Here is a 26,054-nt window from a genome sequence, read left to right as displayed (position 1 = left end):
CCGCTAAAACCACAGCCAAGATCCTAACCCACCACATCTTTACAAGATGGGGACTCCCCCGCAGTATTGAATCGGACCAAGGTTCTCACTTTACGGGACGGGTCATGCAGAACGTCCTCACGATATTTGGCATCACCCAAAAATTGGGACCAAATCCAATCACTTGGAACCAGGGTCAAGGTCCGCCCCGAGAGGCGGGAAGCCCCTGGGAACTATAAAAATAGGCGCCAAGTTCAGATCGACCCTTATCTTCCTGCTCGCAACCTTAGAGACCCTTCGACGAAGAAACAAGTAAGTCTTACTCCAGCGATCGCTACCAGATAGGTGCTCCAGATTATCGACCCGTACCAGCCTTTTTGAATCCCGCAGGCCAGACCCAATTCGATAGACCATTCGTTTCCCTGACCTGGTGGGCCATCACCAAAGTTAAGTATTGGCCTTTTGTGGTAGGTAGTAGTCTAGAAGTAGGATTATTGTATAAGTATTTATTGCTGTATTTAATAAATGATCGTTGATTTAACTTTTACTAAGCGGTGTGCTGCATTATTAATCATTACTTGGACTTGAACCACGTGGCGGTATCAGAAAGATACCTGGCGACTCGTGAGCAAAGGTGACAGAATTAGAGCTAATAAAACTTAGGCCAATAAGAGCAACAGTGGTAGTGAGGAATTTCTTGTGCATCTCTCAGGGGCTTACTACATACTTTCAATGGCAGGGGTTCAGGGAACGATGCAATGCAACATGTTTTATTGGGCAGAGAGGCTCAAGATTGAAAGGCGATGAAGTTTAAAAAATGTTAGTCACCATGACTCCAAAACACTATTGACACTTCAACAAATTGCGTTCACGTAACTAGCTTTAGGCAGCACTTACCTTTCTTACTGCAGCGAGTGTCCCAGACTATTATGTTGCCATCTCTTCCACCAGTGCAAAATACAGCTTTAAAGAAAAAAAAATAATTGGATAAGCGGATGAAATGAAAACCGATTATTCCTCCCTAACTACAACTCTACAAATCAAAACAATTCTAAGCAGTACCTTTTTCTTGCTTTCCAAATGCCACAGACTTGAGGCTGCACTGATGCCCTTTAAATGTGCCGAGGAGTTCACTCGCATACACATCCCAGAGTTTTGCGGTCTGATCTCCTGAAGCTGTAACCTTCAGAACACACAGCACAAATGTTCAGCAACACTATCAACACACCCATCTCTGTTGAAGCAATGTACAAGGAAAATGTACTTACTAATTTTGGCTCTCCAGGAACCCAAGCAAGGTCAAACACTGCATTACTGTGTGCCAGCCATGCTGAAAAGATTTTAAAAATCTAATTTAGGGAGTAGAAATCAGATTAGAAAACAGAGACAAAGTTGTCATTGGGATCTATGTGCAAAAGAACTATGTGCAAATATACTGTCAATTTAAGCCGTAAAAAATTCAGCACTTTTGCCCGTCCAAAATTAGATTAAGTCTCCATACAACATTGTGTGTTTCACATCATTATGGTAGAGAGTCAACAGTCCTGTCACGGGTGAAATCAATGTTAGAATGATCAAGAACAGTACCATAAATTGTTGGTTGGGAAGGGCGATTCCCACTGTTTGCTACTTTTAGCGGTTATAGACAATGTGTTTAATATTGCACAATATTTAGTAAAAAGCTGAAATCAAATCATTAAAGCAAACTTGTATCATTACCATAAACAGACCTTGGGATCACCATACTTCACACAAAGACACCCTACGTGAAATTAGGTTACGAGTTGCTTTGTCTTTAAGTTAAAGGTTAAATTATCAAAGGGGGTTGGGGGGGGGGTTGTAAATCATGTAATTTAAGCAGCCTTCCCATGGGTTCTGGCACAACCCATCCATTAATCCCATTTACCGGGCTTACACAGCCCATACTGTGGGAATGATTGCTCAATCATCTGTCCCTGGAAGATTCTGGCAAAGGGGTAGTGACAAAATGCAGAGAAATAAAATGGTCGACAAAAGGGAGCAGTCAGAAGGCTCTCGATCTGGCACTCCTGAAAGCATTACAGCTGACAACTGCTATTATTGAAGCCTTAATGGCACAGAATATCAATGCTCATTAGGTTGAACTGCAGAATATTAGTAAGAAGCTTGATGGAACGAGGAGAGAATCCTAACCATCAAAAATGTAATTTCCTCGGTTGAGGCCCGTTTGCAATCTTTGAAAAACGAGCTATTTGGCATGTCAGAAATCCTGGAGGATCTGGAGAATCAAGGCCGGAGCGAAAATGAGCGAAAATGTCCGGGTCTTCGGTTTGCCAGTAGGCGTGCCGGGTAAGTTCCCCATTAAATTCTTAGAGCTGGATGCACAATATCTTAAGTTGGACAAGCAAAATCTTCACACACCTCGAAAAGTTGGGTCCGCCTTGTGTTGTTCTGCATCATACAGCCTGACTATGCCTTCTTCATTCGCTACTCCAAGCACTTGACTCAACTGATCTGCTGTAAAGCAATCATGTTAAAACATTCACAATATTTAGTTAGCAATACTAAGTTACACAAATGAAGACTAGGAAGGGATCCCAATTTTGTATTGACATGTATTTGGATTAAAAGGCCCTTTCAGCACGATTCTCTCTGTACAATTTTATGGAAGCTCTTCTAGTTTGATGGGCAGATGACAACTCTAATGCCATCAATAACATTTCTCAACTGAAGTATGCAAGTTAAATAAATCGCACCGTTGATTAATAGCTGTTGGGTAGCACTAAAACTCAAACAGCTCACCACGTTTTTAATTTTATTTTAGAGTACCCAATTCTTTTTCCCCCCCAATTAAGGGGCAATTTAGCCTGACCAATTCACCTACCCTGCACATCTTTTTGGGTTTGTGGGGGTGTGATTCACGCAGACACGGGGAGAATGTGCAAACTCCACACAGACAGTGACCCGGGGCCAGGATCAAACCTGGGTCCTCGGCGCCATGAGGCAACAATGTTATTGCTTACCATATTTTCAATGACCAATTGGTTCACACCGTTGTTCCTCAACATAACTGAAGGAAGACATATACTTGAATTGCGAAAGCATGTTGAATCAGATTATGTAGTTAACTTTGCCTCTTTATTCCCATCAATATACTGAATAACATTTCAGAGATACTCGGTGGTTATTTTGGATATCTCAGTTAAAGAAAATTAGTGAGATGCAACGAGTGTGTATAAAGTTCCATTTTCATTGCAAGCCCTGGATAGGTCAATTTACCTGTAGACCACAAGCAGACAAAAGGAGGAACCGGTATCCCGAGGTCACCATACGAAGTGTGTTCATCCCGTCGATTACATTGGTAATATTGCAGCAGGGTCTCTAAGGGGTAACGGTGTGGTTCTGATGGGAAAGTTAAAATTATACTGAAACTGATGGAGCAGCAAACAATAAATAAATACTCACACAACTTCAATAAAACTTTTACATTTTGTATCAATTTTTTTTATTTTTTTTTAAAATCAGGCTAGCCCGATCAGCCATGTTCTTACCAAATGGCAGAGCGGTCTCCAGGGGCCAAATGACCTACTCCTGCTCTTAATTCCTATCCATCAGCTATTCCACATATGCACATTTACAACAGTCTGTACAGAAATGAAGCACAAACAAATCAGTATCCAAAAGGAAAGCTGAAGAGAAATTCTCAACTACGTTAATTGAGTTGAATTTTTCTTCGGCTTTATTGCCCCCTCCCTACCATCAAAGACTAGCCGCCCATCTTTCGGTCCCACATTTAAGTGGTCATTAACCATACACAATCTGAAAGGTATCTCAGGTGATCTCAATTTCGTTCTCATCCAACATCCATACTTTTCAACTTTGAAGTCGGGAAAAGCAACTCGTGTTACGTTTCTCCTCAGGAAAGGATCAATCGCTTAGGTAAATCTCTGCTGAGCCGAGATCATGTTGGAATCTTTGATTGGTGTAGCTCAGTCCCAGTTCAAATCAGGAGGACATATATTGCCTGTGGGAAGCAGTTCTAAATGTGTGTCGCACAAGAACAGCTGGATAGTGGACCTATGCACCATATGGCACCTCAAGTAGAATTTTTCTTCCAGCTTCATTCTGCACTAGAATCATAGAATTCCTACAGCGCTGGAGGCCATTTGGCCCATCCGGTCTGCACCGACCCTCTGAATGAGAACCCAACTAGGCCCATTCCTGCACCCTATCCGTAACCCCACCCAACCTACACATCTTTGGACAGTAAGTGACAATTTAGCATGGTCAATCCACCTAACCTGCACATATTTGAACTGTGGGAGGAAACCCATGCAGACACATGGAGAATGTCTCTGGAGTTTGCACAGTCACCCAAGATCAGAATTGAACCTGGGTCTCCTGCGCTGTGAGGCAGCAGTACTAACCACTGCCACCCCGAGCACTATCTAACCATTGTTGGATAGAAATCGTCAGCTGAAAGGCAAAGCTCAAATAGCAACACAAATCATTGTGGGAACATACAAAAATGTCCAAACGGAGACTAACTTCCTTTTCCATCTAGTCTAACCCTTACTGATATGCTGCAAGATCATAGCATGAAACATAATTTGATAAAATACCCATGAAATGTATATTTAACGCCGGACACAGAATCGTACAGCAGAGGCCATTTGGCCCATTGCATCCCTTTGCAAGAGCTATCCAATTCGCAATCCTCTACACTGCCTGACAGAGCCACAGGCTTTCCCTTGTCCAAGTACATATCCAATTCAGTTTTGAAATTTTCTACAGAATCTGTTTCAACCAGCCTTCCAGGTATGGGAGGCATGGTAGCACAGTGGTTAGCACAGTTACTTCACAGCTCCAGGGTCCCAGGTTCGATTCCCGGCTTGGGTCACTGTCTGTGCGAAGTATTCACGTTCTCCCCGTGTCTGCAGGGTTTCCTCCGGGTGCTCCGGTTTCTTCCCACAGTCCAAAGATGTGCAGGTTAGGTGGATTAGACATGCTAAATTGCCCTTAGCTTAGGTGGGGTGACTGGGATATGGTGGAGGTAGTGGCTTAAGTGAGGTGCTGTTTCCAAGGGCCGGTGCAGACTTGATGGGCTGTAAATTCTATGTATCTATTCCAAATTGTTATATGTCAGTGTAAAAATATTCATTCTAACTACCAGTAGAAACGGGTTGTCCCCATCAAGACATTTCTATTAATTCACCACTTAATTATCTTTGGTCTAAAGTTTCTCTAGCCTCTTCACAAATAGATTCAACACCTTGTATTTAAATAGTAGCTTTATTGTAATTTTTTTAAAAAGTAGCATTATAAAACAAACTATGACACCAAGGTAGATATGGAGATACGGGATGATGAACAAAAGCGTGGTCAAAGTGAGTTTTAAATCAGTGTCTTAAATGAATAAAGACAGGCGGAGGTGTTTAGGGAGGAAATTTAAAGGCCGAGGCGGCTGTACACATAGCCAGTAATTAATACCAGGGAAGCTCAAAAGACCAGAATTACAGTGCAGATATCTCAAAGGGGTGTGGGGCTGGAGACTACCCAGGTAGTGAGGGGCAAGGTAATGGAGCATTTTGAAGACAGGGATGCACATTTTAACATCTTAGCCAGAAGCCCAGTACATATCAGCAAACACATTGGGGGGGGGGGGCGGTTGATTAACAGGACTTGATGGCAGTTAGATTATTTTTTAAAAAAAGTATTTCCCTTTTGGTACCTTGAAAAATATTTAACGCCAGGAAAATCTAAAATGTATGCTATTCCCGTTTAAAAAACACCTTGATTAAACTCATTCAAAAATACCCATCGTAAATAGCTCAAACCTGGTTATATTATACGCAACTCCTTATCAACATCACCAATTTAAATGAGACACGTAGGAACGGATTCAGTAGGGGTTGCCAGAAAATAACGTTTCTTCCTCTACTCTAAAGCCGGTACCAATTGAGATCAACTCGGTAAATGTAATGTTGTCGGTATCTCGAACCTGTATACTTCAACATAATTAGATAGCCGCCCTGAGCATTACCTGTATCAAGCAAGCACTTCAGACAATTGACCTTCAGGGAATTTTACTTTTAAAATTAATAAACGAAAAACATGAAAAGTGAGATGAATTTCTCTTCAACTAACAGCAGATGGTCCGGCAGAATACAGATATATTCTCATGAACAAAATGCAAGCAAATACTGTTACAGAAAACCTTAGAGACATGCTGTTGAAAAAAAAACCATAAAAAGAAAAAGGAGCAGTCTCTCACCCAGCCTTTTACTGCGAATTCTGCTATTGAGGACAGTTCGGAACAGCATCTTGAGAATCAGGATCTGTACAATACTCCCGCGCTCTCCCCACAACTCAACCTCCCGCCAAATAGACGTCACTCGCGCTGATTGGTTCGCAGGGTGGAAGTGCGCGTCACTCCCTGGCAGCCGCGCCGTCATTTCCGCTCCCGAGGCATTACTGGGAGGAGGCGGGTTGAGGCCTAGGCGGTTGCAGTCATGGCGCTGGCGGCAGCCAGACCCTTCCTGTCGGAAGGCGGTTATGGAGAGCAGGAGATGGACGCGAATTCTGCCCTGATGGAGCTGGATAAAGGTACCGGAGCCGGGGGAGCGGGAACTGCAGCCGCTGTCGCCTCACCCGCTTGGATTTAACAAACTCGGCTGATTCCAATGGGGCGCAGAGCTGGATTTAAACAAAAACATCCACCTGGGTTCATGGAGACATCTCTGGACAGGAGCAACCCTTTTCTTTTTTTTATAATTCCCTCAGCCGCACTTCTCCCAACCTTATCTCTTGATGGTGGCGATCTGCACAATCAGATTTAAACTCTTCCATCCGTAAGAGTGTTATTTCAACACGGCGGCTACATTGACGAATGCTCATTGATTCTGTCTCTTAAGAAAATAGGAAATTTATAGCCATACCTACCAGCCCGTCCCTGCAAAACTCAAAACACAGAGTCCATCATTAGATATGATTCCCCAATTGGACAACATTCAATAAATATCTTTTCTCTCCCTCCACCCCCCCCCCCCCCCATCTGTCACAGTTTACCCTCTGTGATTTTAGCTTTCCGGTCTCATCGAATTCAACAACTTCAGATGATTAGCTCTACTCCACCTCAACCCCTCTGTTTCCATTCCATTTCATTTTAACTGTATTTTATCTTTTATTTTTTTTCCTGTCTTTCTTTATATATATATATACATATCCCCCCCCCCCCCCCCACTCTACTTACGTTTTCTCCCTTTGCTTCCCCCTACATCTGTCACAGCTTACCCTCTGATTTTAGTTTCTCTGCTGTTTGGCCTTTCACACTTATTCGCTCTGGGGGCTGCCATTAGCAGTCTTTTCACTTGGTTTCTGTGGCTATTCACATTCTTTCCCATTGGTTTCTGTGGCTATGACGCACCTTTCATTCCCTCACCCCACAGTATAAATATCTCCCACTTTCTATGCTCTTTAGCTTTGACAAAGGGTCATCTGGACTCGAAACGTGAGCTCTTTTCTCTCCCTACAGCTGCTGCCAGACCTGCTGAGATTTTCCAGTATTTTCTCTTTTGGATTCAATAAATAATCCTCATTGTGCTAAGAATTACACTGACAACCAATTTAAGATCGTCAGTCGGGCTTGCATTTGTGTCTACTGGAAGCTACATATTTTAATACACAGCGCCCTGTGACAGAAAGAACATGTACACACAATATGCCTTGTTCATCTAAACAAAATGACAGTCATTTAACTGGTTCACTCCCCAGGTCAATGTCTTGATTACTTGGAGCTGAGCTGCCTGGTTTAAATTTCAAACCATTCTTGGCAGTGACCCAGTTGCCATCAATTGGTGCGTACTCCATGGCAATGCCTCAATCAATCAGAGTCCATTTGCCAACCAATCAGCACTCTCATCTCATACAGTATAAATATGCTACTCCCCTGACTGGCATTTTATTGTGAATTGTCCTGATGTGTGCAAGACTAAAAGCTTTGACAAACATTTATCTTTTTCAGCAATACTCAAGCTTTATGAGGTGTTTGTAATCCTAAGCCTCTTTCCACTATAGAGATAATTTTGACAAACCTGTTCTAGGAGATTACCTTTTTAAGTTTGTCAAGTTTCTAATATGGTCAAATGCAGTTGGGATATTCATTTAAATTGACTACAGATCCACTAATAATAGAAATTGGTGACCCAGAATTCCAAAATGAAGTATGTTGAAATTGTGCTGTGGAGTACTTGCAAAAATGCATTAAAATTGTGATATGAGCACAAACGTGTCAAATCCAATCTCCTGTGATATTTTGAATGTTCTTGGAGAGCCACTCTTACTTCCTTGCTCTCCACCTACTTTCACAGTGGTTGACATTTCGCTTTTCCCAGTTCAAATCAGCACTAATACAAATGAACCAAGAGCTGCAGTGGGAGACAAATCGGGGAATGGAAACTAACTGTTTGAGGGTGGGATTTCATGGTGTACATTTAATCAATAGAATTTCATTCCTGGTATCTACATTTGGCCTCAGAACAGCCGTTTGAGAAATGTACACAAATGCTGTTTAATAAGTACTGTATTTTTATTGAAACTAATCATAGAATTTATAGTGCTGAAGGAGGCCATTCGGCCCATCAAATCTGCACCGGCCCTTGGAAAAAGCACTCTACTTAAGTCCATCCCTCCACCCTATCCCCATGGCCCGACCTCACCTTTCGGACACGAAGGGGCAATTTAGCATGGCCTATCCACCTAATCTGCACATTTTTGGACTGTGAGCGAAAACATTATATTTTAAAATATTAGAGGGATAAATTGAAACCACAAGTTTTGACTTTTATTTAGAAATGATTCAATGAGCAGCCATGAGTAGAGGTCAAAACTGGTTGCAGATAGAATTCTGCTACAAAGAAAGTTGTATTGTTTTATCTGCCTCACAAGCAGGATTCAGAATTTAAAAGTGCAAAAATAAAAAAATTGTGATTCTGACCTGACTTGTATGTTAAATGTATATATCTTAAAACATATTGCAGTGAGATGCATAGATACATAGAAGATAGGAGCAGGAGAAGGCCTTTTGGCCCTTTGATCCTGCTCCGCCACTCGCCAAGATCATGGCTGATCATCCACTCAATCCTGCTTTCTCCCCATAGCCTTTGATCCCATTCTCCCCAAGTGCTGTATCTAGCTGCCTCTTGAATATATTCAAAGTTTTAGCATCAACTACCTCCTGTGGTAATGAATTCCACAGGCTCACCACTCTTTGTGTGAAGAAATGTCTCCTTATCTCTGTCCGAAATGGTTTACCCTGAATCCTCAGACTGCGACCCCTGGTTCTGGACACACCCATCATTGGTAACATCTTCCCTGCTTCTACCCTGTCTAGTCCCGTTAAAATTTTATATGTCTCTGAGATCCCCCCTCATTCTTCTGAACTCCAGTGAGAACAATCCCAGCCTAGTCAATCTCTCCTCATATGACAGTCCTGCCATCCCTGGAATCGGTCTTGTCAACCTTCGCTACACTCCCTTGAGAGCAAGAACACCCTTCCTCAGAGAAGGAGACCAAAACTACACACAATACTCCAGGTGTGGCCTCACCAAGTCCCTGTACAATTGCAGCAACACATCCCTGCTTCTATACTCGAAACTTCTCCTCGCAATGAAGGCCAACATACCATTCACCTTCTTTACCGCCTGCTGCACCTGCATGCTTACCTTCAGCGACTGGTGCACAAGGACACCCAGGTCCCGCTGCACACTCCCCTCTCCCAATTTACAACCATTCAGGTAGTAATCTGCCTTCCTGTTTTTGCTTCCAAAGTGAATAACCTCACACTTATCCCAATTATACTGCATCTGCCATTGATTTGCCCTCTCGCCCAACCTGTCCAGATCATGCTGTAGGATCCCTGCATCTTCATCACAATTCACCTGACCGCCTAACTCGGTATCATCTGCCAACTTCGAGATGTTACATTTTGTTCCCACATCCAATTCATTAATATATATTGTGAATAACTGGGGTCCCAGCACCGATCCCTGTGGTACCCCACTAGTTACTGACTGCCACTTTGAAAAGGACCCAGTAATCCCTACTCTTTGTTTCCTCTCTGCCAACCAGTTTTGTATCATTTCCCCCAATCCCAGGTGCTTTAATTTTGCATAATAATCTCTTTTACGGAACTTTGTCAAACACCTTCTGAAAGTCCAAATATACCACATCGACTGACTCCCCCTTATCAACTGTACTGGTTACATCTTCAAAGAATTCCAACAGGTTTGTCAGCAGATTTTTCCAACAGATTGAGTTGAGAGACCAACATAATGTTTTGTATCCTTTCTCTCAAGGACTGAGATCAGGGAAACTTGGTGAGCAGTGTGAAGCAGTTGTTCGTTTCCCTCGGCTGTTCCAAAAGTACCCATTTCCAATTCTTATAAATTCTGCCTTTTTAAAACTTGCAGACATCTTCAGAGTTGGGTAAGCATTGTAATCTCAGGAAAGGCTATTCTAAAAATTACTCATTGTTTTAAAACAATACAACTTAACCAACTTTACTGCATCCCTTCTTCAGAAACAACTTTTTGAGATTGTGTGTACTAAAGGTGACTCAGCAGAGTGAAAAGCACTTGGAGAAAATCTTAAATGTTGACGAGTTTGTGAAGAGAGTCTTCTCAGTAATCCACAGCAATGATCCAGTGGCCAGAGCCATCACTCTCCGGTAAGCCAAATTCCAGTGAAGCCTGAAAACAAGCTGTGCCTTTGAGCCACTAATATTTGTTGTGACTTTGCAGATATTTAGCCAACATAAGTAAATCAAATTTATGCAAAACATTTGGTAAATAAACTACGCTGTGACCACACTGACCTCTACAACTGATGATTGATTAAACCCCTTGAGTATTTTCAAGAGTTGCTTGCTATATTGGTCGTAGGATTTCCCAGAAATCAACTGTAATAACTGGCCTGAAACTGAGTAAAATTGTGGTGCATATATATATATATATAATTTGTTAGATCTGGTCTTTTCAAGGTAATATAATTTTGCTTTTTAATTGTAATCCATCAAGATTTGCTCATACTGTTGATATCATCTCGATCCTTCGATTGACTTACAGCTTGGTACTTAGTTCAGTCATCTGTCCACTATGTACAACAGAATCTTTTCTCCATTTTCATCTGCAATCTACTTGATGAATGTTAAGTCACAGTTATTTCTTTGGTGTGAGTTCTGAAAAATCAGCTGAGCAGAATTTATAAAGAATTGTCCCTTGTGTTATTTATGTTAGGCATATCCTAGAGGAATTTCAAGCCATCTAATGTAGCTTCTGGGATGATATGAACATTGTACTTTCAAGAGCAATGCTCTTATGATCTGTAACTTGGTATAATCCCCATGATAGATTCCTACTTTGTGGATTTACAAGGTTGCTGTTGTTTTTTTCATGTGTGTCTGTTATATGTATGTCAATCATCATGTACCTAATCAGTGAGAGTCACTGGATTGTATCTTTTTGCAGTATGCTGGGAAGTATGGCTTCTATTATTCCTGACAGAAAAAATGCTCATCACAGCATTCGACAAAGTCTAGATTCACATGATAATATCGAAGTGGAAGCTGCCATTTTTGCTGCTGCCCATTTTTCTGCACAATCCAAGTAAGTACAAGTCTATAAAGCCGAGAACAATTTGGAAGTTTGAGAACAATTGCGCCTCAATTCTGATTTTGGATGCAAAGCAGGAACATTCGTTCATATAGATATGTGTTCAAATATGGTTACTGTCAACAAAACTGTGCAGTGAGTAACTACAGTGCCCCTCAAGGAACTAGAGACGGCATTGGCCAATTGATTCTGTGAAGTGGCAGTCAAATCAAGGATGTCTTGCTGTGTTGTTTTGTTTGTGGTAAGAGTTTGGTAAGTTGCTGATGCCAGGCAAGGCATCCTAGCTGTTGCAAAATCAGTGAACGAATTGGCATGGGGTTGGGCACCAGGATGAAGCATTGAGTAGAGGAACGAGGTCCAAAGAGGTAAATATCATTAGAATAAATTGTCATTCAGAAATATGAGGAACCAAATGTGGAGAAATGTGAGGCAAACTAACATGTTTGAGTGTAGGTTGCAAGGTTGAATAAGTGAGCTTTAGGCACAAATTGCCACATGAGAGATAAAACAGGGACATGATTCAAATAAGGGGTGGAATGGACACTTAATGTTCCTTGTTACAAAGTATCCAGGAAAGATAGGGGTGGAAAAAAATTAAATGGGGGTGGGTGGCAAGAGTAATGATTAAAGATACTGTTGCAGCACTGAAGTGGGATGTTGTGTTTGAGGTTTCTAAGACTGCCCGCCCCTCTGGATTGCTGCTACTGCTGACCATCTCCTAACGCTCCGCCAGGAAGTCTAGGAACGGCTGCCACCGCCTGAAGAACCCTTGCACAGATCCCCTTAAGGCACATTTCACCTTCTCCAATTTAATAAACCCTGCCATGTCGTTAATCCAGGATTCCACGCTTGGGGGGTCTCTCATCCTTCCACTGAAGCAGAATCCTTCGCCGGGCTACCAGGGACGCAAAGGCCAGAATACCGGCCTCTTTCGCCTCCTGCACTCCCGGCTCGTCCGACACCCCAAATACTGCGAGCCCCCAGCTAGGCCTAACCCTGGAATTCACTACCCTTGACACTGTCCACGCTACGCCCCTCCAGAACTCCTCCAACGCTGGACATGCCCAGAACATGTGGGTGTGGTTTGCTGGGCTCCCCAAACACCTCGCACATCTGTCCTCACTCCCAAAGAACCGGCTAAACCTTGCCCCGGTCATGTGCGCCCTGTGCAGCGCCTTAAATTGTATCAGGCTGAGCCTCACGCAAGAGGAGGAAGAGTTTACCCTTCCCAGGGCCTCCACCCACATACCCTCGTCGATCTCCCCCCCCAGCTCCTTCTCCCACTTACCTTTTAACTCCTCCGCCGAGGCCTCCTCCTCCTGCATCACCTGATAAGTTGCCTAGATCCTACCCTCTCCAACCCACACCCCCAAAAGCACCCTGTCCTGGACCCTGCGCGCCGGCAGCAGCGGAAACTCCACCCCCTGTCACCTAGCGAATGCCCTTAACTGCATATATCTGAAAGCATTTCCAGTGGGGAGCCCGAATTTCTCCTCCAGCTCCCCAAGGTTCGCAAACTTCCCGTCTATGAACTGGTCCCCCATCCTACTAATACCTGCCCTGTGCCCCAAACAGAGAATTCAGCCCGTGCTAAACAATGGGGGAGGAATGATGCCAGAGCGGTTAGGACTGCTGCCTCACAGCGCTGGGACCGGGTTAAATTCCGGCCTTCGGTGACTATGTGGAGTTTGTACGTTTTCCCCGTGTCTCCGTGGATTTCTTCCGGGTGCTCCGTTTTCCTGCCACAGTCCAAACGTTTGTAGGTTAGATGGATTGGCTATGCTAAATTGCCCCATGAGTATCCAAATATGTGGAGATTAGGTGGGGTTACAGGGAGATGGTAGCCGTTTGGGTCTAGGTAGGGTGCACTTTCAAAGGGCCGGCACAGACTCGCTGGGCTGAATAGCCTCCTTCTGCACTGTAAGGATTCTAGTAATGGACTTCAGAAGGACATAGACTAGTGAAATGGACAGATGCATGACATAAAGTTGAACTCCTGAGATGAATGAGGAGCGGTGAGACAAACTAAATGATACAGTTTTAAAGGGAATGTTGGAACGGAGCTCTGGGGATGCAGGTACACAAATCTTTGAAGTTGGCAGGACAAGTTGAGAAAGCTGTCTTTTTTTTAAAAAAGCACATGGGATTCTTGACTTTTTCAATGGAGGCATAAAGTACAGAGGGAGAGAAGTTGTGATGAGCCTTTATAAATGGATTAGACCCCAGCTGGAGTGCTGTTCCCAATTATGGGCACCACACTTCAGGAAGTATGTTGAGGCCTTGGAGAGGATGCAATGGAGATTTATTCGATTGGGATGAGGGTGTTTGGTTAAGCAAAGGGACTGGGGAAGCTAAGATTACTTTTAGAGCACAGACTTTGTATGTGTATTCAAAATCGCGAGGGGTTTTGAAAGTGAAAATAAAGAGGAACTGTTTGGTGTGGCAGAAGGGGGAATAACAAGATGACAGAGATTTAATGTGAAAGAACCAGACGTGAGGAGGACAAAATCTTGCATAATTTGTTGTTGTGATCTGGTTTGCACTGCTTGAAATGGAAGTAGAAGCAGTTTCAATAACTTTTAAAAGGCAATTTGACAAATATTCTAAGAAGAAAAATTTCCAGGTCTGAGGAAGAGGTAAGAGAGTGGGCCTAATTAGATATCTCTGCAAAGAGTTGGCCAGATTGATCAAACAGCTTCTTGTGCTGTGTCATTCGATGATTAAACCTATTCAAGCTCATTTTCTTTTGACATGTCAATCACTGAATTTTATTCCGGTTTTATTTTACATCAACAGTTGATGCTATTTAGCATTTTCCACCAACACGTGGCATCTGAGACTTCATTGGCTTAGCAAACTTCTGTTTGGGTGCTGTCTTCTGAGTAGCCTTAGCTGCAGCTGCACTGACTTTGTTGCTGCTTTGGCCTCTTTTGCTTCCCTGGCAGCCCTGATTGCTTGTTCACGTTGAGCCTTGCGCACCTTGGGTTTCTGATTCCTCTTGGCCATAATCTCAGCAAGAGAGGCACCAGTAATAGCCTGTTGGAACTTCACTGCACAATGGGAGCGCTTTTTCTCAATCCCTTCAGACTGTCCTTTTTTGTGCTTGCGCTTGTACAAGACAATCCAGTTGATCTATCGAGGGTTTCTCTTGGAGAGGAATGCTGACTCGCATTTTGAGTTCAGAAACTGGAAAACCTTCCCTTCAATTCTGGCATATCACTTCCTGTGACCCGGGTATATTTTATTCCCATTGAAACTGCACAGCTCGACCTTCAGCTCAACAACGAAGATGGCGGGGGGGAACAATATAGTTCAATTTATTTGAACCTGATTACACCATCTGTATTGCTTCTCTCCACCATTTGTTGCAATTCATTAAGCATGCTGTATTTCACTTTTTTGTGTAATGATCTGAATAAACTTGATCAGTGAAGGAAATTTAAATGACTTTTCTTACAATTCGCTAATTAAATGAATGTAAAATAAGGCAGAGTTTTCAACTTTTTATTGCTGTTTTGTGTAAACTGCAAAACAAGAAGTTACTGTTATATAAGAGCTCAATATAACGTGTGGTTACATTCCTGGTTAGCGCCACTTTATATGAATAAATGTTAAAACTGGAGTTGGGTTCCTTCGGACATTTGCCCAGACAAAACAATGCACAAGTTGAAATACTGTGCTGTGCATCTGCAGCACTGTGTATTCCCAGATGGAATAACTTGCAAAATAAATACATCATTCAGTACAACAGAAATATTATAAACAGTGAAATTAGATAACAGTAAATCAACCAAATAACACAGCTTCTGTGTCTGAAGATAAAAGTAGTAGAGTTGACCAGAAGATGGAACTGGTAGAGTTGACCAGGGAGAACCGGTGGATGTGGTTTATTTAGATTTTCAGAAGGGTTTCGCCAAGATCTCAGCAGATTAATATGTAAACTTAAAGCGCATGGGATTATGTGTAGTGTCTTGAGATGGATAAAAAGCTAGTTAGCAGACAGGAAGCAAAACGTTGGAATAAATGGGTCTTTTCTGATTGGTAGGCAGTGACTAGCAGGGTTCTGTACTAGGACCCCAGCTGTTCACATTATATATTAATGATTTGGACGAAGGAGCTAAATGTATTATCTCCAGATTTGCAGATGATACAACGTTAGGTGGGAGGGTGAGCTGTGAGGAGGATTCAGAGACGCTTCAGTGGGATTTGAACATACTGAGTGAGTGGGCACATGCATGGCAGGTGCAGTATAATGTGGATAAATTTGAGGTTACCCGCTTCAGTCACAAAAATAGGAAGGCACATTATTATTTGAATGGGTGTAAATTGAGAGAGTTGAATACTCAACGAGACCTTGGTCTCCTCGTGCATCAGTCGCTGAAGGTAAGCACGCGTGGACGACATGGCGGCACAGTGGTTAGCACTGCTGCCTCACGGTGCCGCGGACCCGGGTATGATCCCGGCTCTGGGTCACTGTCCGTGTGGAGTTTACACGTTCTCCCTGTGTCTGCGTGGGTCTCACCCCCACAACCCAAAGATGTGCAGGGTAGGTGAATTGGCCACGCTAAATTGCCCCTTAATTGGAAAAAAAGAATTGGGTACTCTCAATTTTTTTTAAAAGGAAGAAAGTAAGCGCACAGGTACAGCAGGCAGTAAAGAAAGCAAATGGTATGTTGGCCTACATAGCGGGAGGGTTTGAGTATAGGAATAGAGATGTTTTACTACAATTGTATAGGGCATTGTGAGGCCACACCTGGAGTATTGTGTGCAGTTTTGTTGTCCTTCTCTGAAGAAGGATATTCTTGCTATGGAGGGAGTGCAGTGGAGGTTTACGAGACTGATTCCTGGGATGGTGGGACTGTCATATGAGGAGAGACTAAATCAATTCAGATTCTATTCATTAGAGTTTAGAAGAGTGAGAGAGGATCTCCTAGAAACTTACAAAATTCCAACAGGATTAGACAAGGTTGATTCAGAAAGAATGTTCCCGATGGTGGGGGAGGCCACAACTAGGAGACATGGATCATAGAATTTACAGTGCAAAAGGAGGCCATTCAGCCCATTGAGTCTGCACTGGCCCTTGTAAAGAGAACCCTACTTCAGCCCACACCTGCACCCTATCGCCGCAACCCAACCTAACCATTTTGGACAATTTAACATGGTCAGTCCACCTAACCTGCAGATCTTTGGGCTGTGGGAGGAAACCGGAGCACCCGGAGGAAACCCACGCAGACACTGGGAGAACGTGCAGACAGTGACCCAAGCCGGGAATCAAACCCAGGTCACTGGCGCTGTGAAGCAACAGTGCTAACCACTGTGCTACCGTGCCGCCCCTGTCATAGTTTGAGGATAAGGGGTAAACCATTTAGGACTGAGGTGAGGAGAAATTTCTTCACCCAGAGAGTGGTGAATCTGTGGAATTCGCTATCACAGAAAGTAGATGAAGCAAAAACGTGTGTAATTTCAAGAAGGAATTAGATATAGCTCTTGGGGCTAAAGGGATATGAGGGGAAGGCGGGATCAGGATATTGAAGTTGATGATCAGCCATGACCATAATGAATGGTGGATCAGGCTCGAAGGGCCGAATAGCTTCCTCCTGCTTTTTTTCTATGTCTCATCCATAGCACTCTTTCAGCTAAACATGTTCATTGCTTTCCTTCTCCATCTGTGTGTGTGTGTGTGTGTGTGGGAGGGGGGAGAAATTACATAAAGTGGAGCAACTGATAGTGGGGACGTAACTAGTCTAATGATATTGAACTGTACTGAGACCAGGAACAAGAACAAGTGTTGCTCTGCATGTTGCAAAACTAGAAATTTTATTTTTCAGAGTAGTACATGATTGTGAAATACATAAACAGGCCATTTGACGTGTGAAATTTGTCTTCGTTATTTTACCACAGAGGCCACTCAGTCTCAGCCAGGTTTCCTCATTCCATTTACCCTTTAAAATTTTGTTGAAGATTATCAGAAATAAATCATAGAATCCCTACAGTGCAGGGCCCATCGAGTCTACATTGATCCACTCCGCCCTATACCCGTAATCCCGTAACCTAACCTGCACATCCATGGAAACTAAGGGGCAATTTTGCATGGCCAATCCACCTAACCTGCACATCTTGGGACTGTGGGAGAAAACCAGAGGACCGGGAGGAAACCCATGCAGACACGGGGAAAATGTGCAAACTCCACACAGACAGTCACCCAAGGCCAGAATTGAACCCGGGTCCCTGGTGCTGTGAAGCAGCAGTGCTAACCACTGAGCCACCCAATTCACTTTGAAGGTATTTAGTTTTTAATGACAGTGCATCTGTAGTTCTTTTGCTTCTCTTGTTTATCCGCTCCTCTACTCCAATTTAAATATTACCATTCAAGTTGCAGTTCAATTCTTTATCTTTACTTGCAAAATATGTTGCACTTTTTATTCAATTTTTTTAACTTTAAAGTACCCAATTCTTTTTTTTCCAATTAAGCGGCAATTTAGCATAGCCAATCCACCTACCCTGCACATCTTTGGGTTGTAAGGGTGAGACCAATGTTATGGGCCAGGGTTTAGAGAAACCCAAAGTGTATCATGGAGTTCACCTGACCCACAACTTTTAATAGATTGTGGTATGGGGAGCACACGGCCCACTCTACAGGTGTGATGCAGCAGAAATGGAAAAGTATTTTTTAAAGCAAACAATGTTTATTCTATGAACTCAAGTTAACCTTTATAAAACATACAGTGAACATCTTAGCAATCATTAATTCAAATACAACCCCAAAGAATACAACACTAAGTAATCCTGAAACTGTCCTTTTACCATCCATAAGATTAAAAAAAGAACTTTTAAGAGATCAGGTTAAAGTCACTACTGAGAGCAGTTATTAGTTTTAAATCACCAAAGGATCGATTTACAGTTTTTAGATACAGAGAGAGAGACTCCTACACCTTCTGGCTGTGACTGCAGCTATCCAGCTCTGAACACGAGCTAAAACACACCCTGCAGCAAACAGCCCAAAACGAAAGTAAAAAGCTGACAGACAGCCCAACTCCACCCACTCTCTGACATCACTGCAGTACTAAACACCCATTTCTTAAAGGTACTCTCACTACAGATATTTATATACATACCCATTTATAAACACCCATTTCTTAAAGGTACTCTCACATGGCACCTCCCCCCAAGAAAAAAAGCCCATCAATTTCAAGATGGTTTCATTTTTCACCTTTTCACTATCCTTTAAGAAATGCACACAGTAAATATACTTTTTGTTTAATAAAAACAACACGCGCAAACAGGTATAATAATATAGTCCATTTTTTTTTTCGTTCTTCTTCCTCCAACTGAAACTGCTTCCGTTCATCACATTCGTGACAAAACATCGGCTATCACGTTTTCCCGTCCTGCCACATGTACTGTTTTTAAATGAAATGACTGTAACAATAAACTCCAGCGAAACAGCCTTGCATTGTTATTCCGGAATCGCTCCAAAAACGTCAACGGATTATGATCAGTATGTATAATGATGTCAGGCGGATTGCTGGTCACATAAATGTGAAAATGTTGCAAAGCTAGCACCAAACTCAACGTCTCCTTCTTAATCGTTGAATACTTTTTCTAGTGAGAATTCAATTTCTTTGAAAAATAACCAATAGGCCTCTCTAGCCCATCAGCGGCGTCTTGTAGAAAGCACCGCACCTACACCCACATCACTCGCATCAAACGCCACTTTGAAAGGTTTCGTATAATTTGGGATGGCTAACACAGGAGCAGTGGTTAACACAGCCTTCAGGCTGTCAAATGCGTGTTGACACTCCGCTGTCCACTGAAATTTGTTACGCTTCTTGAGCAAGTCCGTCAGTGGAGCGACCACACTGCTGAAATTCGGTACAAATTTCCAGTAAAATCCACTCATACCAAGAAATCGCATTATTTCCCGTCGTGTTGAGGGTATCGGAAACTCCCCAATAACTTTTGTTTTCCCATCCCGTGGGACCATTCAGCCCTGTCCGATTGCATAGCCAAGGAAAGTGACTTGGGCTTTTCCAAATTCACTTTTGGCTACGTTTATCACCAAACCCGCCGCCTGAAGTTGATCGAATACCTCCATCAGATATTTTAAATGTTCTTTCCATGTCTGGCTGAAAATTACCAGATCGTCGATGTATACCGCACAATTGGGTAATCCTGAAACGACTTTGTTAGTTAACCGTTGAAATGTGGCTGGGGCGTTTTTCATGCCAAATGGCATAACTTTGAATTGGTATATACCATCTGGCGTCACAAAAGCTGAAATATCCTTCGCCCTTTCGGATAAAGGTACCTGCCAGTAACCTTTAAGTAAATCCAGTTTGGAAATAAAAGCTGATTGTCCCACTTTCTCAATGCAATCCTCCAAACGTGGGATAGGATAAGAGTCCGTTCTTGTAACTGCATTAACCTTTCTATAATCCACACACAACCGTTGGGTACCGTCTGGTTTAGGCACCATCACTATGGGTGAGTTCCATTGGCTGCAACCCACTTCAATTATGCCATTTTTAAGCATACTCTCAATCTCTTTGTTAACCTGTGTAAATTTTAAAGGGTTAAGTCTGTATGGATGTTGTTTGATTGGAACTGCATTTCCCACATCTACATCGTGTATAGCCATTTTAGTACTTCCCAATTTATCTCCACAAACTTACCATGTGATATCAATAACTGTTTCAGGTCAGTCCGTTTTTCCTCTAGAAGGTAACTCAACAATTTATCCCAATTTTTAAGAACATCCTCATTTTCCAATTTAATTTGAGGTGTGTCAAATTCACAGTCATTTGGATTTGGTTCATCAGTTTGAGTTAGAATCATTAAAACCTCGTCCTTTTTCTCTCCTTCCCTTTCAAAGTACCTTTTTAAAAGAAATAAAAAAATTTTAATTAAAGTTTTGCAAAGTTTTCATAACAAATAGTAATAATCCGAACACAGCAAAATAGAGTGAACATTAACATAGTGCAAAAAGAGAATATACAATCAAAGTACCTTTTAAACATATTCACATGACACACTCGGTGAGTCTTCCTTCTATCTGGCGTTTTTACCACATAATTCACCTCACTTAATTTCCTTTCAATCTCATAAGGTCCACAAAACCTAGCTTTTAAAGGCTCACCTACCATTGGTAACAACACTAAAACTTTATCTCCACTGGCAAACTACGAACTTTGGATTTCTTGTCCGCTACCTGTTTCATCACATTATGTGCAACTTTTAAATGGTGTCTCACCAATTCACCTGCTCTATTTAACCGTTCCCTAAAATTTGACACGTAATCCAATAATGTAAGTTCTGATTTCTCACTCACCAATTTTTCCTCAATCAATTTAAGCGGTCCTCTTACCTCATGACCAAAAATTAGTTCAAAAGGACTAAATTTGGTGCATCCCTAATTGCAAGCAGTACGAATGGAATTCCTTTATCCCAATCCTCTGGATAATTGGGACAATAAGCCCTCAACATTGTCTTTAATGTCTGATGCCACCTTTCTAACGCTCCGTGCGATTCTGGATGGTACGCAGTTGATTTCAATTGTTTTATTCCTAACCTATCCGTAACTTCTTTGAATAACCTTGAGGTAAAATTTGATCCTTGATCTGATTGTATTTCTGTGGGTAGTCCATATCTAGTAAAGAATTTAAGTAATTTCTTCACAATCTTTTTAGCTGTAATATAACGTACTGGAATGGCCTCTGGAAACGTAGTAGACACATCCATTATAGTCAAAAGATATTGATTCCCACTTTTTGTTTTAGGAAGCGGTCCCAAGCAATCAATTAGGACCCTTGTAAAAGGTTCCTCAAATGCTGGAATGGGTATTAAAGGCGCTGGTTTTATCACCGCTTGAGGTTTTCCTATCACTTGACATGTGTGACATGATTGACAAAATTTTACATCTTTATGGCCAGTAAAAATGTTTTTGGATTTTAGCTTGAGTTTTCCTTATTCCTAAATGACCTCCCACTGATACCTCATGTGCAACTCGCAACACCTCCTTTCTATACCCTACTGGCAATACTACTAGATGAACTTCTGCCCACTTTTCATCCGTCTGCATATGTAAAGGTCTCCATTTTCTCATCAAGATATTACTTTTACAGTAATAACACTCTGGTATACACTCAGATTCCTCTTCCGTGTATGCTTTCTGATACATCCATTTTATTTCTTCATCTTTCTGTTGTAACTCTGCCAATTTTCCTGAACTAAAAATATCCGCCCCATCCTCCACCTGTTCTTGTTTATTTTCAACCATCTGATCAAAAATCGTTTCTGCTAATTGCACTTCAACTTCATCTTCGATCTCTGATTTCTCCTCTTGTCTTAACATATGACTTTGCGACCTTGTTACGACACAATCCGGAAAATCCCAGGATATTCGTCCTTCCAACACTTTAGTTGTCTGTTTTCCACTGGCTTATCAACCACAGTAGGCATCAATCCCACCTGCGATCCAGCTATATCATTACCCAAGATAAACTGTATTCCTGGACAAGATAGTTTCTCTATTAGTCCTACTACCACTTCACCACTCTTCACTGGACTTTCCAACCTTACCTTATATAATGGAACACTACTCCTCTCACCCTGAATTCCACATATTACCACCTTTTCTGGCAACATTCTTCCCAAACTACATAACTCCTCATCTCTTACCATTAAAGATTGACTCGCTCCCATATCTCTTAAAATTGTGACTTCTTTACCTGCTCCTCCTGATACACGTGAGTAAACTTCACCCACACAAGTAAATTCTTTGAAGAGATCTGGCACCTTCTTATCAATCACCTCTTGATCAGGCTGTACAATCTTTTGCACCTCCTTTGCTGCACTTGGGCTTTCCCATACCACTTTAACAATCCCCACTGTCTTATCCTGTTTTACCACATCAGCCTTCCCAGTGCTTTTCTTCAACCACCAACACTGTGACTTTACATGGCCTTGTTTGTTACAGTGAAAACATTTGAAACATTTCATTTCTTTTCCACCCTCCTGGATTTCTTTTTTAATCTGAGGTACACTCTCCTTATTATCTCCCATCAGATCACCTTTCCCTTTACCACTTGAGTATTTCTCATGTCCCCAGTTTCTATCCCTCACAGGCTGAAACTGATGTCGGAAACCAAACTTTGATTTATGAACTAATTCATAATCATCTGCCATTTCTGCTGCTAATCTCACAGTTTTAACCCTCTGCTCTTCTACATGAGTTCTCACTACATCAAGAATTGAACTTTTAAACTCCAAAAGTATAATTTCTCTTGAGAGCTTCATATGTTTGATCTATTTTTCAAAGCCCTTATCCACCTATCAAAATTACTCTGTTTGATCCTTTCAAACTCCATGTATGTTTGACCAAATTCTTTCCTTAAATTTCTAAACCTTTGTCTGTAAGCTTCAGGCACTCGTTCATATGCACCTAAGATGTTTTTTGTCACCTCCTCATATGTCCCAGATATCTCCTCTGATAGTGATGCAAACCCTTCACTAGCCCTACCTAGCAGCTTTGTTTGAATCAGTAATACCCACATGTCCTGTGGCCACTTCATTTGTTTAGCTACCATCTCAAATGAAATGAAAAAGGCTTCTGCCTCCTTTTCATCAAACCTTGGCAATGCTTGGACATATTTAAATAGATCCCCACCAAGCCTTCGACGATGACGCTCTTTCGCACTATCCTCATCACTATCATCCAACTGTACGTTTCTCTTTACTCCTGACAATTTTAACTGACTCATGTTTCATGGCAATTTTCTGAAGTTCAAACTCTCTCTTTTCATCTTTTTCCCTGATCTGTATCTCCCTATCTCTTTCTTGTTCCTCTCTATCTCTTTCGTATTCAAGCTGCTATAATCCTTTCTCATGTTCCATTTGTTTAAGTTGTAACTGAATTTTTGCCATTTCCAAAGAGTCAAACTGTATCTCGGGCAACTTTAAATGCTTAGCCACCGCCATAATTACCTCATCTTTTTGCATTTTGTCAGGTAATGTTAACTGCAATGTTTTTGCCAAATCTAACAGTCTGCTTTTAGTCTCTGTCCGTAAGGTAGTGTGTGTGACTGTCTGCACCCCCAAAAACATCTGAGCCTCTGAAAGAGCCATTGTCCACAACACACTCCCTACTTAAACTAAAATACCACACCTGAAAAGCAACCACAATATGCTCACCCCTCATTGTCTTTAAGCTCACTAAGCCAATCCAGTATAGACTTTTATCCCCCTCCCAGTTTGTTATGGGCCAAGGTTTAGAGAACCCCAAAGTGTATCATGGAGTTCACCTAACCCACAACTTTTAATAGATTGTGGTATGGGGAGCACACGGCCCACTCTACAGGTGTGGTCCAGCAGAAATGGAAAAGTATTTTTTAAAGCAAACAATGTTTATTCTATGAACTCAAGTTAACCATTTTAAAACATACAGTGAACATCTTAGCAACCATTAATTCAAATACATCTCCCAAAGAATACAACACTAAGTAATCCTTAAACTGTACTTTTACCATCCATAAGACTTAAAAAAAAGAACTTTTAAGAGAATCACATCAGGTTAAAGTCTACTGAGAGCAGTTATTAGTTTTAAATCACCAAAGGATCGATTTACAGTTTTTAGATTACAGAGAGTGAAACTCCTACACCTTCTGGCTGTGACTGCAGCTATCTAGCTCTGAAAACAAAACTAAAACACACCTGCAGCAAACAGCCCAAAACGAAAGTAAAAAGCTGACAGACAGCCCAGCTCCACCCACTCTCTGACATCACTGCAGTGATAAACACCCATTTCTTAAAGGTACTCTCACTACAGTTATTTATATACATACCCATTTATAAACACCCATTTCTTAAAGGTACTCTCACATTACACCAAGGAGACATGAGCTCACTTTTTTTAAAAATAAAAAGTGTATGGTGGCACAGTGGTTAGCACTGCTGGGACTCTGGTTCAATCCCGGTCTCGGGTCACTGTCCATATGGAGTTTGCACATTCTCCCTGTGTTTGCGTAGGTTTCGCCCCCACAACCCAAAGATGTACAGGGTAGGTGGATTGGCCATGCTAAATTACTCCTTAATTGGAAAAAATGAATTGGGTACTCTAAATTTTAAAAAAGTGTTTGTTGAAAGTCTATAGAAACCACTTCCTCTGTACCGTATCATATTTTTCAAAGACTTTTATGAGGTTATTATTATAATTTCGGCTTCAGTGTTCTCCACATGGAGTTCAAAAAAGAATATTCGAGCAATTCATTTTAAGAGTTCTATCCACAATATTTTGCTTTAATATTAAAGTCTGTAGATGTTGATTGTGAACCGGTCATCATTATTTTAATGGGGGCAGCATGGTGGCACAGTGGTATTGTCATTGGACGAGTAAAGCAGAGATCCAGAGTACTGCTCTGTGGACCCAGGTTCAAATCCCTCCACTGCGGATGGTAAAATTTGAATTCAATAAAAATCTGGAATTAAAATGTCTAATGATGACCATGAAACCATTGTCGATTGTCTTTAAAATCCCATCCGGCTCACTACTGTCCTTTAGGGAAGGAAATCTCAGTAGCACAGTGGTTAGCACTGTGGCTTCACAGCACCAGGGTCCCAGGTTCTATTCCCGGCTGGGTCACTGTCTGTGCGGAGTCTGCACGTTCTCCCTGTGTCTGCGTGGGCTTCCTCCGGGCGCTCCGGTTTCCTCCCACTAGTCCCGAAAGACGCGCTGTTAGGTAATTTGGACATTCTGAATTCTCTCTCTGTGTGCCCATACAGATGCCGGAATGTAACTTCATTGCAATGTAAGCCTACTTGTGACAATAAAGATTATTAGGATTAAATCTGCCATCCTTACATGGCCTGGCTTACATGTGACTCCAGATCCACAGCAACATGGTTGACTCTTAACTGTCCCTCAAGGACAGTTAGTGCTGAGCAATAAATGCTGCCACATCCCATTTTTAAAAAAACGATTAAAAAAAAAAAAAAAAAATTGGAGATCTAATTTATATACAATTGTTATGCACAGTTTTGCATGTTTCACACCATTATGAAGCGATTGTTCCTTTATGACATCTAAATGACCAAGTGCCACCCAGTCACTGCATCCAGAATGGGTCTTGGCTAAAGAGAGGTCGATGTCTGAGCACATGCAAAAACACAATATCCAATTGAGATAATAAGGACGTTCTGTTGTTAGATCCCTGCCCACTCCCACCCTGGTGCACCTTTTTATAAAATGAAACCAGAAAATGCTGGGCAAACTTGCCAGGTTCGACAGCATATGTTCAGAGAAAAGCAGAGTTGGAACTTGGAACCAGGGTGCAGAAATAATTCAAGTGTACAACCAACATGCTATTTCACATGCACTCTTTGGAAACTGTCAAATAAAAATTTAAACTGCAGTAACAGTAACTAAAATTGTGA

The 26,054-nt window shown here is 41.9% G+C and overlaps 2 protein-coding genes and 1 pseudogene across 3 annotated transcripts in view; 1 reads left to right on the top strand and 2 right to left on the bottom strand.

The window, feature by feature from the left end:
• The window catches only part of dtl (denticleless E3 ubiquitin protein ligase homolog (Drosophila)), a 58,812-nt gene extending 52,384 nt beyond the window's left edge, over positions 1-6,428 (bottom strand). For both annotated transcript variants that reach the window (XM_072508639.1, XM_072508649.1), the window contains exons 1-6: positions 6,233-6,428; positions 3,238-3,360; positions 2,380-2,475; positions 1,248-1,309; positions 1,042-1,162; positions 877-942 (exon numbers count right to left, since the gene is read on the bottom strand). In XM_072508639.1, the coding sequence (XP_072364740.1) occupies positions 877-942; positions 1,042-1,162; positions 1,248-1,309; positions 2,380-2,475; positions 3,238-3,360; positions 6,233-6,413 (649 nt within the window). In that variant the 5' untranslated portion in view covers positions 6,414-6,428. The remainder of the gene's footprint in view (positions 1-876; positions 943-1,041; positions 1,163-1,247; positions 1,310-2,379; positions 2,476-3,237; positions 3,361-6,232) is intronic.
• The window catches only part of ints7 (integrator complex subunit 7), a 107,576-nt gene continuing 87,936 nt past the window's right edge, over positions 6,415-26,054 (top strand). Inside the window, exons 1-4 of the mRNA XM_072508625.1 lie at positions 6,415-6,564; positions 10,314-10,443; positions 10,538-10,684; positions 11,484-11,621. Of these exons, the coding sequence (XP_072364726.1) occupies positions 6,471-6,564; positions 10,314-10,443; positions 10,538-10,684; positions 11,484-11,621 (509 nt within the window). The 5' untranslated portion in view covers positions 6,415-6,470. The remainder of the gene's footprint in view (positions 6,565-10,313; positions 10,444-10,537; positions 10,685-11,483; positions 11,622-26,054) is intronic.
• LOC140429180 (large ribosomal subunit protein eL24-like) lies at positions 14,410-25,779 on the bottom strand (annotated as a pseudogene).

This window comes from Scyliorhinus torazame, chromosome 1 (genome assembly GCF_047496885.1).
Source record: "Scyliorhinus torazame isolate Kashiwa2021f chromosome 1, sScyTor2.1, whole genome shotgun sequence".
NCBI classification, from domain to species: Eukaryota; Metazoa; Chordata; class Chondrichthyes; order Carcharhiniformes; family Scyliorhinidae; genus Scyliorhinus; species Scyliorhinus torazame.
Note: the sequence above shows the minus strand (reverse complement) of the source record. Positions and strands in the feature narration are given on the sequence as shown.